The sequence below is a fragment of the Acartia tonsa genome, chromosome 12, assembly GCF_053477335.1.
Source record: "Acartia tonsa isolate MP-2025a chromosome 12, ASM5347733v1, whole genome shotgun sequence".
NCBI classification, from domain to species: Eukaryota; Metazoa; Arthropoda; class Copepoda; order Calanoida; family Acartiidae; genus Acartia; species Acartia tonsa.
Genome location: NC_137271.1, coordinates 13,592,176 through 13,613,459, shown reverse-complemented (window position 1 = coordinate 13,613,459; position 21,284 = coordinate 13,592,176). Strand labels below are relative to the sequence as shown.

At 29.9% G+C, this 21,284-nt stretch overlaps 1 protein-coding gene across 1 annotated transcript in view; it reads right to left on the bottom strand.

The window, feature by feature from the left end:
• LOC145333023 (integrin alpha-PS1-like) overlaps positions 1-21,284 on the bottom strand; it is a 170,749-nt gene that overhangs the window by 130,727 nt on the left and 18,738 nt on the right. Inside the window, exons 2-3 of the mRNA XM_080178176.1 lie at positions 15,529-15,587; positions 8,012-8,078 (exon numbers count right to left, since the gene is read on the bottom strand). Of these exons, the coding sequence (XP_080034302.1) occupies positions 8,012-8,078; positions 15,529-15,587 (126 nt within the window). The remainder of the gene's footprint in view (positions 1-8,011; positions 8,079-15,528; positions 15,588-21,284) is intronic.

Genomic DNA, 21,284 nt, shown 5'->3' with positions numbered 1-21,284 from the left:
AAACCAACAAATCAGGATTTAATAAAAGTACCCAAAGTTTTTAAGGGGTATGAGAGAGCCTGCTAAAGCTTTGAGTGTAAACATAATTTACAGTCCAATGTCCCTGCATATATTATAACATTTTTACTACTAATGTTCATAAAACGATTGACTAGAGGCATTTATAAGGGAATACTCTTGGGAGGGTGAAGGTACCCTCCCAATAGATAAAAACCTTCCCGCGACCTATAAGAAGCTTTACTGAAGAGGTGAATCATGTCAGACCACCGGTTGGCCAAATCTTTAACCCCCTAGCGCTAACACAGAAACAAAGACAGGAAGACATCCTGTTACTTTCATGTAATTATTTCACTTTTTCGAAAAGTCCTCCCTATCCCTCGCTATTTTAGCCCTGTATTTATTATTGTAAAAAGTTGCTAGATTAATTAGACAAACATTTAGGCCGGGTTCAATAGAATTTTGCACAGGCTAGATAGTGCAAAATAATTATAGTTTTTTATTCCTGCGGATAGATTTAATATTGAGAGGGCTTACTTAACCTAAAAACACTAGAATCGAATTTTTAAAAACTAGTGATTCCGTCCACAGAGGCTTCTAAGGGGAGAGGTAAGTCGACACTCCACTTATGATTATAATTTTAAATTAAAAGGAAACGTAAAACACTATTTTTCTAGTAGGATTTCTCTTTGGAGGGTCGAGGTGCACTCCTCCAAAATAGTTTTAAACCTTCCCTGCACATATAAGAAGCATTACTGTAGAGTAGGCTATAAAAATTGGAAAGAATTTTAATGAATATAATAGATTTGAAATCTGCATAAAATTTTAAGGAATTTTTATAAAATTCGTTTTTTGTATAATTCTTTATCTATAAGCGCAAATACAAATTAAGTTATATAATTTTGACATCTGTGATTGGTGGATTGAAAACTATCTGCGCCCTGATTGGAGAAGCTTAAGTGACGTACATCATTCAACCAATTAGAGCGCAGGTAGTTTCCAATCCACCTATCCTATTGGTCAAAATTTATTAACTTAAATTGGATTTGCGCTTTTAAATAATGAATTAGATAAAAAACGAATTTTATAAAAAATCCTTAAAATTTTATGCAGATTTCAAATCTATTATATTCATAAAAATTCTTTCCAATTTTTATAGCTTACTGTAGAGGAGATCCTATGCTACAGATAAACATCCTGTTAAAGATCTCAAGAATGGCTTTGTTAAAAATTTTAGGGAAATTTTTTTTTAAGACTAATTAACTCTGCTAAATGTGTATTTTTCTTATTCTTCTAAGTATAAGAAAGGTATTTAAAACACGCTTCTCTACAAGGACGCCGGACGGGTATTTTAGAAACAAGTAAGTCAACAATACGTTTAGATTAAGGTAAGTAAAACGCTTTCACACAATATACTCTGTTTGGAACTTATTCCCCTCCCCACTTTATATTTAAAATAATTTGATAATAAAGGTGAAGAAGTAGTTATTATTATATTTGTTTGTGTCTTCATTACTTTAGTTCAGGTTAGCTGGGTAACCAAAGGGGCTAGGCATTGGAAAAAACTACCCTCCTTCCATTATTTTCAATTTATTTAAAGATAAGGGAGTGGGATTATCAGTGCTCGACAGACACTTTGTGTGAAAGCACTGAGAAGACATTTAAGATTCTTCATAGGCTCTACAAGAGTAAGCAAAACTAAATAGTAAAGCAGTTGCATAAGCGTGCAGAAGGGAAGTGTCAACAACCCCTGGCAAAACCCTATGCACGCCTCTTAGACAGACAAAGATAAACATAAAAAAGGGGAGCATTAAAGAAAAGCTTTTCTCGTATTCATTCGAATCCGGTGGATAGGAACCGGTTCTCATCCATCCGAAAAAACTATGTCTAGCATCGAATTATATCCAGCTTTCTACGAATATAAAAATGTACAACTAAAAGATTAAAACCAGTTTTTTTAGCCGGTGCCTCCGGCACCTCGGGGCTAAAAAAACTAGTTTTAATCTTATAATTGTAAATTCTATATCCGCGGAAAGCCGTTTATAATACGATGAAAGAAATAACTATTCTAATACAAATATGTTTTTTTAGTGTTCTATAGAAAATTTTATATCATGCACCTTTTTCATATTATCAATCAAGTTCCAGGGGAGCTTTTTATACACCTCTAGGTAGCCATGAATTTGATACGTCTTATTTCATAACATATTAGCGGCTACGTCCCTAGATGCCTCTAGTGGCGCATGAAGAAATGAAGAATGAAAAGAGAGCAACCCTCAACTTTTGATTTTGATTTGAAAAACAAATTTGGGGTAAAATGGTTTAATTATAAACCTTTCCTAGGCCTATGAGAAGCTTCACTGTTAAGAAGAACCATATTGGTTCAGTGGTTAGCAAGATCCTAAAGTACATACAGAAAGAGAGGCATCTTTTTAATTTTGTATAAAGACTCAAGGAGGAAGAATAATTATGAACAATAAAACATAAAACAGGACCAATGAGAAGCTACATTGTAAAGGAAAACCATATCGGTTCAGTGGTTAGTGAGATCTTTCTGTACACACTGATAGGAAGACATCCTGTTACTTTTTAATAAGGTTGATTAATATATTAACAGTATGAAAAATTTAATTTAATAAATTTTTGAGTATGTAGTTACAACGTTACTAAAAATACATCTAAAATACAATTATTGACCAATTTTGAATTGTTAAAATATTTGAATTTAAAAATGTAGCATGTTATTTGAAAGGACATTACAGAACTTAAAATTCTAAAAAAATGTTTGATATATTAAATGTAGAAATATTTCTTAAAATAGGAATTATCTTAAAATGAAGATAAAATTAACTGGCTTTTAAAACTTAGTACTAGATAAGAAGTGACATATTGAATATTAATTTTAGATGAGTTATAACTTGATTTCCAGTATGGCTTTAAAAAAGATTGATATCCGCTGGATTAGAACCGGTTCTCAGCCATAATTCATATATAGCATCGTATTACAGACAATTTTTCACGAATATTGAAATAAAAATCATAAATTAAAATCAGTTTCGTTTGCCTAGGGGCTAACAAAACTGATTTACATCTTGTAATTTTTCATTTTAATATACGCGGAAATTTGTATGTAATACAATGCAATACATATTTATTATGGATGAATTTTTTCAATTAAAAAAAAATAAAAAATAAAAGTCCGACTGTCCTTTAAATGATAAATTCCTACGCCAAAAACTGAATAACCCTTTGACATAGGTTCATATTAATAGTTTGCAATGGTTAACATATAATACAACTAATTTTCTTTGGGGTGGGGTGTCTTCGAGTCTTGATGCACCTCAAATTAATACTAAGGGGAATACCTTAGCCTATAAACAGAGTTTTTTTTGTTGATTTGTTACTTCAAACCTGTTAAAGGGCTAAAAATTGATATCTTTGCTAAAGTAGCAGGATCTCTGTATGTCTGTCTGTACCGAAGAATCTTGCTAATAGCTGAACCGATATGGTTCTTCTCCTCAGTGTAGCTTCTGTAGGTTTTGACATTTTTTGGGAGATTACTACCACTTCCCATTTTTTTTACTTCTTTTCAACTTGAATTAAAAAAAGGGGGAGGAATTGAATTTAACCCTCCCCCCCCCCCATCAAGTGCCCCTAGAGACCTTCATGGGCGTATCCACTAGTCTTTGCTAAATTGAATATTGACTGTATTGCATAAACAAGATCGTTTGCATGCAAAGCGTAAAATAATGACATTTGTTAAGAAAAACAAAAAAAATTAAATTAACTGCATTAATAGGGATCTTAAAGGATAAGACAATGGACGATAAATGTATATACATCCCCAATGATGATAACTAATGAATCTATCTATTTATTAGAATTATTAGTTGAAAAGCGAGGACACTACTAGTTTAAAACCAACCAATCAAAATTCAATAAAAGTACCAAAAGTATTTGAGCTTACGAATAGGATAACGTAGTTAAAAAAATCTGAATACCAGTGTAATTTATAGCTCAGTGTCCCCTCCCTCCCTTATTTTTTCCTATTACCCATTCCTATCCCATTGCAAAAGGGGGCGGGACGTGAAGAAAAAAATAGGGGTGATATTAACTCTCGTTGTGGGGGTGGGGGTGGGGGTAGTGTAGTGCCCTTTAACTCTAGATCAGAGGGGCAGGGGGGTAATTGCATAGGTTATCAATATACAATCTTTCAACCATACCATCTAGACATATTTCTATTTTTCTCAATATCTATCTATCTTTCTTTTTTTCTTCAAATATTTGCAAAAATTTGTTATTTCTATCTTTCTAAAAATCTATCTTTTTATCTAGTATTTTCGTCTAGCTATCTTTCTCTCTCACTCTCTATCTAGTTATTCCTACAATTTTGTCTATTCTACTGTCTATCTATAAATCCTTCAATCTATCCAAATAATTCAGAGGGGACATTGGACTGTTTACTACATTAGTCTCCAAAGTATTCAAATAACATTTTCTTATTCGTTATCTTAACAACTTTGAGGTCTGAATTTTGATTGCTTGGTTCGTGAAGTTGGGTGTCCAAACGTTTCAACCACAAATTGTAACCTACAGAAAGGATAATTTTGTGTATCATCATTGGAAATGTATATCATTTTATAGGCCAATGTCTTATCCCTTTATATCCCTGCTATCTACCCCTCTCCCTTCTCCCATATATTAGGTATTATAGGTATATATTAAATATTGTATAAAATCAATGAACTTCCTTAAGATATACATACATACATACATACGTGCATAGTAAGGATATCAAAATATTTAAATTAATTCGCCATTGATAACAAATCAACATAGAGTAGAAAAGTAACATTTATTATAGCAAAATTTTACCATTATTTAAACAGTTGTATTGCATCCAATTTTTCTTAATATTACCTGAAAAAAAAACGTATTTTTAAATAAAAGTAACAGGATGATGTCTTTCTGTTTCTATGTGTGTACACCGAAGTATCTTGAACAGTATCTAACAACTGAACCGATATGGTTCTCCTTTACAAGCTTCTCTTGTGTCCTGGGAAGGTTTACAACTACAAAGAAAAAAATAACATCCACCAAGTTTTTTAGAACAAATTAGGATTAAAATTAGAGTGTTGCTCCCCCCACCCCACCGCTTCCTTCAAGTGCGCCTAGAGGCCTCTAGGAAATTTGTTTATATCCTATGATCCTATCTATAGTTATAACCAGTCTATGACTCAAAGGCCTAAATAATGCCTAATAATAGGCTTAGATATAGCGAGGGAAATCTTTTATACGCACTGCTGCAATATTCATAGACAGATAGATAGATGGATAGATAGATAGATAGATAGATAGATAGATAGATAGATAGATAGATAGATAGATAGATAGATAGATAGATAGATAGATAGATAGATAGATAGATAGATAGATAGATAGATAGATAGATAGATAGATAGATAGATAGATAGATAGATAGATAGATAGATAGATAGATAGATAGATAGATAGATAGATAGATAGATAGATAGATAGATAGATAGATAGATAGATAGATAGATAGATAGATAAATAGATAGATAGATAGATAGATAAATATATAGATAGATAGATAGATAGATAGATAGATAGATAGATAGATAGATAGATAGATAGATAGATAGATAGATAAATAGATAGATAAATAGATAGATAGATAGATAGATAGATAGATAGATAGATAGATAGATAGATAGATAGATAGATAGATAGATAGATAGATAGATAGATAGATAGATAGATAGATAGATAGATAGATAGATATACAGGTTGCTATACATGATTTTCAGTATAGCTGAAAACCGGTTCATACTTGAAATATTATTCAAAATATTAAAGATAGTTGACCAATCCCAACGTATTACGCATAAACCCAAATTAAAATCGACTTAAATTCATAATTTAATCTTACTCTTATATGAATAATTTTCTGCTATAAATTAAACATATGTGAATTAACAAAATATATTTCTTGCATTGTTTTATAGTTAGCTGTTTGAAGATATGTCAAAAATTATAAAAAAAAAAGATTAAAAAGTCATTATAAATTTCTATGGATAAAAAAAATTAGGCTATTTTTCTGTCTTTGCTAACCTTCTAATTTAGATCCCCAAAATGCAAGAGGCTACGGCGCTAGTTAATTCATAAGAAGCTTTTCCCCTTTCTATATGACCCTAATCCTTAAATAATTAGACAGTTCTATAAAACATATGTGCACTCAAACCTGCAAAAAAGCCCGATTCTTTACATTAACAAAGGAAAGTTTTTCATAAGTACAGCAGCAATAAGAATCTATCTACAATTCGACAAAAAATATACTAAAGCTAAGAGAAATTCTTTAAGAAAGAAGAAAATTTTTGGCAGATATTATCAAAAAATCACCAAATAAGACATTTTTTATGAATTAAATTATTTAATTACTTGTCTAGCTATGTCTAGGGTAGATGTGTAATATCGGAGGGAAAAAGTGATGTAGATTCTCATTTCTCTTACATATTTGAATAAAGACCATGTTTTATCAGGGAAGGAATATTATAGCTTTATTAAATCTCAGGAAGGGACGAGACACTTGGCTGTTTATTACACTAGTCCCTAAAGTTGTATAACAACTTTTTCTTGTTCGTTGGCTTAACAACTTTGTGAATTTTTATTGAATTTTGATTGTTTGGTTGATTTAGTTGAGTGTCCAAACGTTTCACCCAATAATTGTCATTTACAGAAGGGATAATTTTGTGTATCATCATTGAGGAAGTACATTAATTTTTCTGCCATAGTCTTGACCCTCAAGATCCTGGATTAAATCTACACATATCTCTTCCCTTTATGGTTACAAGATACCAAAGACATAATTTCTCATATGAGAATCATTTATTGTCCATTGACCTATCCCAACATGTTCTGTATTTCTTATTGACTTAATATATTTACTATTTGGACTGGATAATCTTTTTTAATCCCACATTTGATATCTTCTATGTGGCCATACACTAGAGAATCAATATATTATTACTTGGATGTTGAACCAGATTTTTATGTACTCTGATAGTTAAAAAGTGATGCTTTCAGCTGGCTAAAATAACGATACCACCTTTACCACTTTTACTGGATGAACAAACCGACCATTAACTAAGGTCCATATCAGTGAAATAAATTGGCGACAAATCTTCCCCTATCAATATATCCACGTATATCATATATCCGTTCACTAGGGACACAGGATTAGGACAATGGACGATAAATTACTTCAGTGTCATACTCTGTCATTCATAAAGACATTGAAGAATTTCTTTAACAGTCAAATCTAATGAAATAGCTTAGAATTGATACAAATACAAATCACAAAACAGAATATACGATTTAGTACAATATAATCAAAAGAGTTATTGTTTGCTTTGATTAAATTTTTAAAAAATTAAAAACCTTTCATTCAAGCTTATTTAACTTTTCCTTTATTTCTTTAACTCTTAGACACACATACATACAAACATAGAATTCAAATAAAATATAGTTACTTGGAGTTTAAAGTCTAAAATATATTTGTTAGTAAGATAGATAGATAGATAGATAGATAGATAGATAGATAGATAAATAGATAGATAGATAGATAGATAGATAGATAGATAGATAGATAGATAGATAGATAGATAGATAGATAGATAGATAGATAGATAGATAGATAGATAGATAGATAGATAGATAGATAGATAGATAGATAGATAGATAGATAGATAGATAGATAGATAGATAGATAGATAGATAGATAGATAGATAGATAGATAGATAGATAGATAGATAGATAGATAGATAGATAGATAGATAGATAGATAGATAGATAGATAGATAGATAGATAGATAGATAGATAGATAGATAGATAGATAGATAGATAGATAGATAGATAGATAGATAGATAGATAGATAGATATATAGATAGATAGATAGATAGAAAGATTGATAAATAGTTATAATGTGTACCTGTTAGTTCCTGGTTGACCGCTGTTATCAACTGGAGCCCCCACCAGCGCTACTGACGTCAATCTGTTACAGTTTTAACAATGAGAAAGGGTTAGGTTGATTTGCAGCCCTGCAGGGTTAGATATCCGTAAATCTACTAAGGTAACAATAAAATAGATACATATAGTTATTAGTTATCAGAGACATTAAGGGATAAGATAATGACGGATAAATTGATGTACATCCCAAATAATGATAAACAAAATAGTCTTTCCGTAAATTATTGATTTTAGAGTTTTTAACGACCAATCAAGTTTTAAGTACTTAAAGTTTTTAAGCCTACGATTAAAATGTTATGAACTAGTAAAATTAATAGTCAAATGTTATTCCTTAAACTATTGAACGCCCCCCTCCCCCTCGCCCTGTTATCTTAACTCCTAATAGTGCTAGAGGGCATAACTTTAACCTTGCTTTTTAAAAGCGAAGCTTTTTTATAATTAGGGTCGGTCCGTCCGTCCGTCCGCAACGGATAGCTTTTTTCGTTAATTTAGGCATGTTAGAATTGTCCTATCGATTTAAAATTTTCGTGGTGATTCCTTAAGTAGTTAGGTACGATTTATAAAGCGTAGCAACTCTATAATCATTACCAAAATTTCCGTACGTCCATTTTTAACATGTTGATTTTTTTTACTTTTTTAACAACAAATTTTTATGTGATCTAGTCATCCGATTGATCTAATTTTTAGTATATTGATTCCTGGGACAACAAAGTATAATGTTATAAGCGAAGCAACTCTATAATCATGTCCTAAATATGTAAGTATGCCCATAAACATTATCCTGTATAAAGCAGTTTTTCAACAAATTTACTTACAATTTTGCTTCGACTCTTATACATAAATATTCTGATTATTCAGTTCTGAAACTATATAAGTGTTCATGTCCGTTTGTCCTACCGTTTCAGTGCTTCGCTTTTATGGATGTTGTCATCGTTGTTTCTAATTGGTTTATTACTATTCCAAAAATCAAAATTTTGCTTTGTTTGAAAAGTGGTAAAATTTGGCTGGTTTTTAGGTGTTTTTTGTTGTGTGAAATTAAACATTTTTAAAAATTTAAAAATTAGTTTCGCTAAAAAAAGTTAACAAAAGACAGGTCATACATTCTACATATTTTATTGAAGACAAGGACAATTGTTCTGACGCTGTTATTGTATATTAAATTAATCGATATTTTATTATTTGATTGTTGCACCACATTATCACGTACTCTGATAAAGTAATGCTGTCAGCTAGCTAAAATAACAACACTTCCCATCCACTCCATTTACACCATCACCTAGCCTACTACAGGATGAACGAATTGTCCAATAAATGAGTTGCATATTAGCAAGCTAAATTGACGACATTTTGAAAACTCTTGTAAACCTAAAAATCTGCTAATAAATAAGAAAGATACGTATGAGTTAACCAAATTGTCTATTGGAGATCAAAATTTTCATTTTTCGTTCTAATATTTATTCATCTAAATTCTTGACCATGTACCTAACAGTTAAAAGTAACAAGGATAACAATATTCACTGGTTGCGAAGCGAAGCTTAATACAAGAATATTCAAAGGGAGATAAAGAGAGAGAGAGAGAGAAAGAAAGAAGGAGAGAAAATGAGAAGGAGAAAAAAAGAGAAGGAGAACAAAATCTAAATAGGAGGGAGAACCTAACATAGAAGAACAGCATTACAGAGAAACAGACAGACACGAACAATTATAGAGCAGCTTCGCTACTAAAAATATTGCTTGTAGTAAAATTATTGCTTGATTGTCTGCAAATAATTTTACACACACAATTCATAGGTGTGGCACAAAACAAGCCACTATTTTTTTTTTAAATTGGGTGGGGGAAGGTGGACATTTTTATATGATAAAAGGTGTTCAAATTCTCTACTTGGAGCTAAATGGCTCAATTTCTAAAAATAATCTAATAATAAGATCTTTAAAAAAAATACATTTTTATAGCAATTAGCATTTCATAATACACTAATACAAAATTAAAATATTAATTTTGTTCACATTTTATAAATATTTAAACAGCAGAATAATTCAACTCTTGAAAGTTATACTTATCTATTAGACGCACTAACCAATTGTTCATGATTATGAATTTCTTTTAAAAGCGCATTTTAGTCCCATATGTCTTAAACCAAGGCAAAAAAATGCATAAAATCCGTTGAAAAATAATATGTAGCTTTTCTAAGGCCACATAATTTATAAGAAATACGCCAAATATGGACAAAATTATGTGTTATTTCTTTAAAACAAATGGGGGGATCTTTAAGTTTAAACTTTGACCAAAAATGAACTATAGTAAGGAGATATAGGGTGATAGTGTCTTCCTTAGGGCAAAGAAAAACTATTTCAATTAATTTATGAAATAAAGGGGAAGGGGAGTTCTGTCAGACAATGACTGAAAAATTGATGACTCTTTCTGTAGATTACAAATACTGGTGAACACGTTTGGTTACTCAACTAAATGAACAAACCAATCAAAATTTAATAAGAGTTTCCATGGTTGTTAAGCCAACGAATAAGAAAACATTATTTTCAAACTTTAGAGACTAGTGTAATAAACAGCCCTATGTCCCCTCCCTCCCTGGGGTTCAGTATTCAATAGATTTAGACGACACCTTAAAGAGAAGATCCAAATATTCTCTTTTCTAATGTTTAATAATTTATTGTTATTTTTTTTCAAAGATAATAAATGCATATAATAATTCTTTTATTTTTCAACGATATTTCGAATCTAATAACACAAATTAATCAATGATGAACGAAAATGATTTTATTATTTTTGGGCAAAATAGCAGAATACCTTTGTTTATAGCCATTACAGTATTTGTTAGCAGTGAGGGAGGGGACATTGGACTGTTTCTTACACTAGTCCCCAAAGTTTTATTATAGCGTTTTCTTATTTGTTGGCTTAATAACTTTGGGGGACTTTAACTGAATATTGATTGGTCTATAAAGGTGAGTGACCAACCGTTTCAACCATTAATTGTAATCCGTAGAATGGGTATCTTTGATTATCATTATTAGGGATGAACATCAATTTATCGGCCATTGTCTTATCCCTTTAGATCCCTGATTTGTTAGCCATTAGAACAAGACAGAGCTGGATCTTTAAATCATTTTAGTGGTGAACCAGATCGGGGTGCCATTAAAATGATTTAAAGATCCAGCTCAGAAAATGATTTATTAGAAAGTAGTAAACAGTAATTTAACATCAACTAGGATAGAGAGGACAGTGACGATAAAACAAAACAGTAAAAAACATAAGAATTTTAGGGTAAGATTAATTTTTTGATCATGTGAATAGATCAGAAAACGATCAGAAAGGTGTAAGAATTATACTCAAATTCGCATTGGTCTATTTTAATTTTTTGCTCTTACACAAAAGCGCAATCACATTATTACACTGCACTGTAAAAAAATTAGCTTTTTTCTTTATTTTCAATTTTACTAAAAACCCCTACGGGGGCACGGGGGGGGGGGTAAATGAAACCAGTACTGGCGATTATAATATGTCTTTTGGTAATCAAATATCGCTTTTTTAGCCGGTGGCACCCGGTGAAAACATGTTTCCTGATACTGTCTACTTAAATGTTGATTTTAAAACAAACAAAAATAAACTAAAATCTTGACTTCAACTAGAATTATTTAGGACTAATATCTTCAATTTGTGCTTTTTTCTTATATATTCTCAATATACATGTAATGCATGACTCAACAAATGTTATTTTGTCTAATTACGTTAATTCTAAGAGATTTTATAATACTTTTAAAATTGTTGGTGAAACACACAAAATATGCCTTTTTCTGTAAGAAATTTTTTGCATTTCTTAACTTCCAGGCATTAGAAAGCTTACTTAAAAAGCGTAATTTTACGATTCCTTTGAAATCTGATGTAATATGGATATAATAATACTCATAGAATGATTAAAACTTGATTTGGGGGTGGTGAATAAAATCCCCTGGTTGCCCGTATGTGCAGCGTACAAACTGCTAAGCCGCACAGTCAATAAAAAGTTGACTTAAAGCTGCCTTTATGTCAAAACGTTTCCTCAAAACATATGAAAAGAAAGAAAATAACATAATTTATAGTATGACTTCCAAACCGATTTATTTCCGCTGGATTAGAACCAAATATAAGCCGTACTGAAAAATTATGTGTAGCATTGTATTACAGACAATTTCCCACGTATAAATAATAAAATCTTATAGTTTTTATTTTAATATACACAGAAAGCTGTCTATAATACTTTATTTTTAGTTATTTTAATCTAGCACAACAGTATATTTTCTTTGTGTATGCTTGTCCAAAAACAGCTAAAAACCTGCCCTTAACTTAAAAACACCTTTTTAGAGCTTAATGGAAAGACAAACAAAATATCACGTCCCTTTGAAAAAAACAAATTTATTTTCATAACTGAAATATTAAATTTAGCTAAAGTGTTATATTGTCTGCTTGTATAAACACATGTACAACTATGTACAATCACTTTTATAATTTAGATTTACTGCAAAATGTTTTAAACACGCAAAAAAGACAACAGTTTTACAATAAAAGGAAGTAGTTATTAATTAGGAAAGCGGAAAATTTGCTATTCTGATGATTTAATTTGGCTGGATTGATGGGAACACCACATACAACTACATAGGTTATGTCAATTATTTTATAAGAAAACACCTGTGCCCACTTTTCTCCTGTCTATAAGCAAGGAATGTTAAATTCATCTCTCCCCAACATTTATCAACTACCAAAGAGTAGAATTATAGAAAAAATCATTCCCATATAAACAACCCCTTAAATAGTGGATGTAAATATTCATTCCCATATAAACAACCCCTTAAATAGTGGATGTAAATATTCATTTATTTCCCGGAGGTACTCATTTATTTCCCGGAGGTAGTCATTTTTAGAAGATTTTTAATTTTTTTTGGAAGATTTTCGAATTTTTATTAATTATTAAAAGAAACTTGATATCAGGGATATAAATGATCATAGCCGGGAAATAAATGAAAATTAAAAATCAGGACAGGAATACCCCATTCAGTGTTCATTGCCCTAGTATAGAATCCATTGTTTGAGTCTTATTATGTTTGTGGCTACTTTTATAGAAGTAAAGAGACAGTTGCTTTTGATTGTCGTACTATCCGTTTCACAAGTAGAGGACATTAAGGATATTTAGAGTTGAGGTGTGATTAAGTAAGAGGGTGGATTTTTCAATGGCTCCGTAAAAATAGATATAAGTACTCGGAACACCAGAAGCTTTACTACAATTTGCGAAATCAGATAGACAGACATCCTACCACTTGTACTTAAGGGTTTTCTAAATTGTTGTATCAGCAAGCTTTAACTTGCAGCTAAAATGGTGACAAAATAGTTTTTAGGTACCAATGTCTATCATAAAGTGCAGTGTATGAAATACCAAACATTTTTAGCATTAAAATGTCAACAAATCTTTTAAAAGTTCAATAATTTGTAGAAAAAAATTGTATACTTCATATTAAGTTGGTATGTATTTATGGTTTTAATTTATACATTTCTTAATGTAGCGTAGTTTATCTATAATTTATTATGTTGCCGTTATCTCTTAGTCTTGCTTGAGATGATTTAGATGGTTATAAATGAACGTGCAAACATTAACCAAAAGTCATAGTCGCCCCTTAAAAGACAGCAAAACTTTTTGCTATATTAAAAATATTGCAATATAATTTTTTTTGGGAGAGGGTCATTTTTTTCTAGAGGTGATTTCTCTTGGGAGGGTGGAGGTACCCTACTCTAAATCGGTTCAGCAGTTTACAAGATCCTTAGGTGCACGCAGTTAGATAGACAGACATCCTGTTACTTTTAAATAAAGATTGGATCATTGGATGTAACTGTTTATTTATTATAAAAATTGTCCATAAACCCTTAACTAACTGTATACCTTGAGGCAAAGAATTAAAGAAGGCTTTAAACAAAAACTCCAATTTGACCAAAACATAAAAACGATAAGATTTTAGGGTGTTTCCAAAAATCAGCAAGTTTTTCATTGTAATAAAAAGCACAGTAAAACAGCGTTTACTCATCAAGAATAATATTTACTTTTAGATTTTTGCTGAAATTTTGGGAAGTTTCTAATTTTAAATGGAGTATGGTTTGGTTTAGTTTTTCCAGGGCTGAATAAGCTACAAACCCTTCTATACATGGTAGTATATTTTTAGAAAAGCTACAAAGAAACAAAAATCAAGCATATCATTTAAGCTAAACTGAAATCTTTGTGTTACTTATTCAATAAGACCTATAAAAAAGAAATCTAAAGAGACAAAAATTTGGCCTCAATGAAAAAACGCCATTTTCTGTGAATCAATTAAATTGCAAAAAGAATTATTTTGCATTTTGACTGGGTGCTCCTACAGTATGAACAAAAAGTATTTTATAATTGTGTTAAAACAATCTAAATATTTTGACAAAAAATTAAGATTGTCAAAAAATGAAAAAAAAATCAGTTTTTTTATCCTGAAAAAAACTTTATGGAAAAATTGTTGAAAAAAGTAAAGCAGGCAGACAATAAAACCTCATAAGGAATAAACTAAACATCCTAACTTTAACTCCCTACCCCCTCCTAACCCTTAACTTCTTGAAATGGACTAAAACTTGCCCTTAAGTCAAAAAAAGTATCCTAAAACTACAGTTTGATCAAACTATTTCTTTATTACAAATAACTTTTTGAAAACAAAATCTGCTAAATCGAAGAATAACTTTATTACTGGACTCAGTTGCAAGCAAATATAAGCTCAAACAAAGATGATACTTTCAAATAAAAAAAAAGATAAAAAGAATCAAAAAGTAAATTGGGATCAAATTTGATTTTGAGTAAAATTTTGGGCCAAACAAAAAGAAAATTTAGTTTATTTTCTTTTTATGACATCAAAGCTTTTTAATTTACATGATTGTTAAATCTTTTATATCCAAGGTTATTTTTATGGGAAAGAAAATTTAAAATTTTGTTTCATATTCATAAAACAAATCATATGAAGCCCATTCTGATTTCCAAGATGTTTGTCTTTATATTTTTCTGACTGTATGTATAAGATCTTGTAAACAACCTTCAAGGAAAATAACTGAAAAATAATTAAAATGGGATGTGCCTTAAATGCCCCCAATTATACATTTCAATTGTATTATAACACAATCTCATTTGTATAATTGTATCTAATATAGCAATGTGAAACAAAGGAGTGTTTATTGACAAAAGTAGAATAAGAGGGAAGCAGTTTTCATTGTTATTATTTGTGATTCAGTTGATTTCATAATGATACATTTGCAGAATTGAAGACACACTACACACATTAAATTTGGAAGATTTTTAAAAATACTAATTTCTGCATTTATTATTCTGCATTTCTTTAAATAGGGCATATTAAATTTATAATACATCAAGCTTAAAAATTTTAAAAAATCAATGTGTAAATTGACTAGTTTTTTCATTGTTAAATTCCTGTCTCCATCAAGGATCTGATGTTGGGCCACACTGTAGCCGAAATAACTGTTGGGTCGTCCTCTGAAATAGAAAAAAAGATAATTAGATATTTAATTGATAATGGTAATCTTAATAATATAAGATTATTGTATTCAAGTTTTTTTAATCCTAATTATAATGTGACATTATAATGTGTTACCATCTGTCAATTTGTCTGTATGTAGCTAAGGATCTCGGTAACCACTGAGCCAATATGGTTTCCTTTAAAGAAAAGCAATAAAAAATTTATGAACAAAATGAGAAAGTAAATTAAAATTTACAAAGCAATTGCTACAAATATAAATATTTAGGTAGGTAACTTGTTTTACATATTAACGTTTCTTTATAACTACAATTTTTCTGATTAGGTGTAAAATTTAGCATTTTACAACAAAAACAAAAATTGGTTTAATGAAAGCATTGTTACTCTACAATTATTAATGTTTGTTTCTCTGTTCGATTTATTGATAAAATATCCCATACATTTGTCATCCTTGTTTTGAAAAGCGAAGCTTTTCTATAATTGGGACAGATACGTTCGTCCATACGTTCTTACGTAACAGTTAGATCATTTTGTTAATTTATACATCTTAGAATGATGATTCCTATAACAGTTAGGTATGAATGCGTATGAACTCTATAATCAATATCAAAAAGTCCGTACATCTATTTAAAACATGCTGATTAAAAAAAAACTTTTTTGGCTATAATGTAGAGCCATGCTTTTACCATGGCTTTTGTTGGCAAAATTAGGGATTGTAAAAAAGTAAAAACTGCCTTTTGTGCCATCAAGATTAGCTATAAAAACATATAATCCCGTTTTAGAGATGCCATTTTTCTATTACACAATTTTTTTAGAATTTGTACTTGTTCACGAAAATTTGTTTTCCAAAAAATATAAAGAACGAAAATTTCCATACATAGCGCAGTAAAAGCAGAATATTCGCTAATAATATTCAGAATCTACTGAAAATTAGGACAACTATCTTACATAGAAGCTGAGCTAATCCAAATTTGGATAACATATTTGGACAGTTGGACGAACGGTACACGGCAATATATTTAAAAAAAAATATTTGTTCAAAATAATGTAAATATATTGCTAACCAACTAAAAGTTCTTAATGCAATTTAACATTTTTTTGCACTACAAAAATAAGATTCTAATATTTACCCCCTCCAATGCTATATGTCATGAATTCATGGCTAAAATTTTTGAGAAGAAAATTATTAATAATGTAAAACATTTGTCTTACATCTAAAAATAATTTTATTTGTCTTGGAACACTTTGGTCTAAAGGAGGTCCAATTTTAAATGAAATGGAAAACTTCTGATAACAACCCATCCTCCCAAAATTTACATTTTTACAATCTTAAGTTCGAGGAAACAAACAAAAACTCTTTAAAAAAAAAACAAATTGAATTTCTTCATAGAGACTTAAGCAAAATAATAGATAAACCAGTTTGACTTTTCACCCAAACTTGAAAAAAATATTAGAGAATAGAATGCCTTGGTAAACAGAAAGGCGCAACTAATTATTTAGGTCTTCAAGATAAATGTCGTGCAATGTAATCACTGTTTCATTGAGAGAAGTCATCTCCGTAAAAAATAGTTCTAACCTATGCCCCTTGGCCACCACAATGACCCACCAACAATAAGACAAAACACCCTTGTAAATGACTGCAGATTAGTTTCACTGTCGATGTTTACAATTATATGTACTTCTTATAAGATTTTTTCAGAATACTTATACCTAAATGTGAAAAGTTTGAAGTTAAAATTTTGCGACAATTTTTGGAGATAAAAAGTTGGTCAAATTTTTACAAAACAACACTTTTTTTATCATTTTCTATCTTGCGCTGTTTTTAGCAACATGTTTACTCCTTGAACTTTATTAGTTCTATTCTTTCATAGGAATCTAACAAATTCATGTTATTTGCTCTATCTATTTCCTTCCCCTAGTTATTTCTTATGGACGGTGTTATTCCTGTTTATGTAAAATCTAACTTTTAAAAAGATTAGACAATGGAAGAAAAATTACTTCAACCTTAAAAATTCTGGTTTAAAACAGTCTTTCTAACTCTACTATCAGCTGAGATATAAAGGACCTGTTTTGAAACATGAACTGGACATCTTGATAAAAAAAATGGTTGGTAAACTCAGACTCTACTATGTACATTGTTTGCGATGACAATTAATCTTTTAAAAGAATATTTAAAAAACTTGAGAAAAGATATGTTCTGTACAAAATATTATCCTGAATTTCTCTGTTATAAACAAAATCAAATAGCCCCAAAAAATGAGTAAAGTTTGTTTCTTACCATAAGATCTGTACATTTGATATTAAAATATTCAAAGTAATGAAGACACAAAAAGTCAGTTTTTAAAATTTTTCTATAACCCTTTTCATCTTATTTTAAGAACTAAGTTTTTTTTGTCTAAATTACTAAACAGATTGAGTTCTCCTGTATAGGAAAGCTTCGCAGTTAATTTTAATTTTAGATTCGATCCTTTGAATGGTTTAAGGCTTTTTTTCTGTCCTCCATCTTCCCTTTGAATAAAGCGCGCCCTAGATAATAGGGGCGGAACCGCAAGTCTTATTCATGCTATTTATATAAATAAGTTGGAAGAGCCCCATAATAATGGAGAGAATATGATTTTTTTTTAAACTTGAAAAAATGCGAGGGGGGGGGGGTTGGCGGAGGATTGAATGGTCCATACACAGGTATGAGAGAAAGCAACGATACATATGAAAACATCGTATTGGATGATTTTTTACAATTACTTGCAAAAATGGTAAACGTGTTTTCCAGTATGGCTTCGAAACCTATAAATATCCGCTGGATTAGAACCGGTACTCAGCCATACTGCATCATATATTACAATGTATTACATATAATTTTCCACGAATATTAAATAAATCATAAGAATAATCTTATAATTTTTCATATTAATATACGCGGAAAGCTGTCTACAATACGGTGCGATAAGTAACTATTTTCTTCATCGTATTACAATTACCTTATCATTACTGCTCTACTTATAAACATAAATTGTCCTTGTTATTTTTAAAAACTCTGTCCTAAATTTTTGGACAAGTAAAATCTGTTTTATTTTAAAACTGCACTATGGTTAGGCATGAAAAACGAGAAGTCTGTTTAAATTTGAAATCAAGTTGTTAAAAAAGGGTTAATTTTAATTTAACAGTTAACTATGAATTAATTATAACTTCTTGATAAATTAGGAGAATCAATCGATTTATTATCACTTGGATGTTGCACAAGATTTTTTACTCTGATAAAGTTATGCTTGCAGCTGGCTAAAATAACCACTTTTTTCCCCTTTTACTGGATAAACGAAAAGACCAATAAAGTCCAATTAGCTAAATTGACGGCAAATCATTCATTGTCAATTAAAAGCTTTTCAAAAATACTTGCCATTATAATTGGTTAAAACAGACTTCTAACCTTTTACATTAGGATAGATATTTTAACAAAGAAATTGAGCAATTATTTTAAACTTGTTTAAGTACAACACTGTTTTAGCAGCAAAGCAAAAATACAAAGATGGTATATAGGTATCTAGTTATTAACTTAATGCTGCAAAGTTATTATAAGGGACAAGGCATTGGACGATAAATTTAATATATTTTCAAAAGATTATGAACAAAATAATTCCTTTTGAAACATTTTATCTATTAGCTTGGGGACCCAACTAATGAAAATTCCCTAAAAGTACCCAAAATATTTGTGCCAACAAATAGTCTTACGTTGTTATAAAACTTTGGGTACTAGTGTAATTTACACTCCAATGTACCCTCCTACCCTATTTTTCAACATATTTGTATATTCTATTCTATATTAGCAGAAATCTTAAGGGATAAGACAACGGACGAATATTTGACAATAATATTCTTCCTGTGGATTGAAACTTTTTAATACAAGTACCAAAAGTTATCAAGCCAACAAATGAGTGAACATTAGTAATAGTTTAATTCTAAGAATGATTATCTGTTATTATGTGAAGTAGGATTTATAAATAATGTTGTATGTTCAAGTTTTTACTTCATAGTGCTTATAATCAGATTTTCTCTAGACTTTTCTTACGGAGGGAAATGACAATGTCGGTTATATTAATCTTCAACCCCTTTATTGCGTTATCTACAAGCTGACAGTAACAGAATTTTAAAAGAAAAATATTATTTACATACATCGTTCTACCCTCTCTATAATCTCTATAATCAAATCATAAATATGAAAGTAAGTTCTTTTACTGTATCCTGTATTTAAACAAATTTGAAAAAAATAATATACAATTTTGTTCAGACTTACAAATTAATGCTTATTAAGTTCTGACATTCTACAAGAGTTATTACCTGGTTGTCCTTCTCTCCGATTTTAGAGTTTCGCTTTTATGGATGTTGTCATCCTTGTTTTATTAGAACTAGATATTTTTTAAGCCTTATGATAGAGAGAGGAAAATTTACAAATGTTTTCTTTTTCCTTTCTATTTTTCAAAACACTTTTCCCTTTCTCTTACTAAGATAAAAAGAGTTTTGCTTTATTAAATTCTCTTTTGATGGTATGCCAATAGTTTGATGGATTTATTCACAGATTTACTTCTTACCGACTTACTAATAAAAACCAGGGAGGAAGGACACATTGGATTGTAAATTATACTGGTAACCAAAGTTTTAAAAACATGTTCCCTCACTGATTGGCTTAAAACTTTGGGTACTTTTATTAAACCTTGATTGGTTGGTTTAAACTAAATTGTCCAACATTTTCTACCAATAATTTTAATTTCTAATAGGGGTAGTTTTGTTCATCATAATTGGGAATGTACATTAAGCTATAAAAATTGGAAAGAATTTTAATGAATATAATAGATTTAAAATCTGCATAAAATTTTAAGGAATTTTTATAAAATTCGTTTTTTGTATAATTCTTTATCTATAAGCGCAAATACATATTAAGTTAAATAATTTTGACATCTGTGATTGGTGGATTGAAAACTATCTGCGCTCTGATTGGAGAAGCTTAAGTGACGTACACCATTCAACCAATTAGAGCGCAGGTAGTTTCCAATCCACCTATCCTATTGGTCAAAATTTATTAACTTAAATTGGATTTGCGCTTTTAAATAATGAATTATATAAAAAACGAATTTTATAAAAAAAAATCCTTAAAATTTTATGCAGATTTCAAATCTATTATATTCATTAAAATTCTTTCCAATTTTTATAGCTTAATGTACATCCGTTATCGCATTTAATCCAGTTCCTTAATATCCTGATTTGATTATGAAGCTTGTCCGATATAAAAAAAGTACTAAAACTTAATTAAAGATCAATAACATTTTTTCTCGTATTCATTCGAATCCGGTGGATAGGAACCGGTTCTCATCCATACGAAAAAACTATGTCTAGCATCGTATTATATCCAGCTTTCTACGAATATAAAAATGTACAATCATAAGATTAAAACCAGTTTTTTTAGCCCGTGCCTACGGCACCTAGGGGCTAAAAAACTGGTTTTAATCTTATAATTGTACATTCTATATCCGCGGAAAGCCGTTTATAATACGATGCGAGAAATAACTATTAAAAACATTAATTGCTTTATATAGAGAGTAAAAAATACTGAAATACGTATTATAAGAAAGATGGATATTAGACTATAAAAGTTTTAAAGATTTTTAATCAATATAATAGATTTGAAATCTGCATAAAATTTTAAG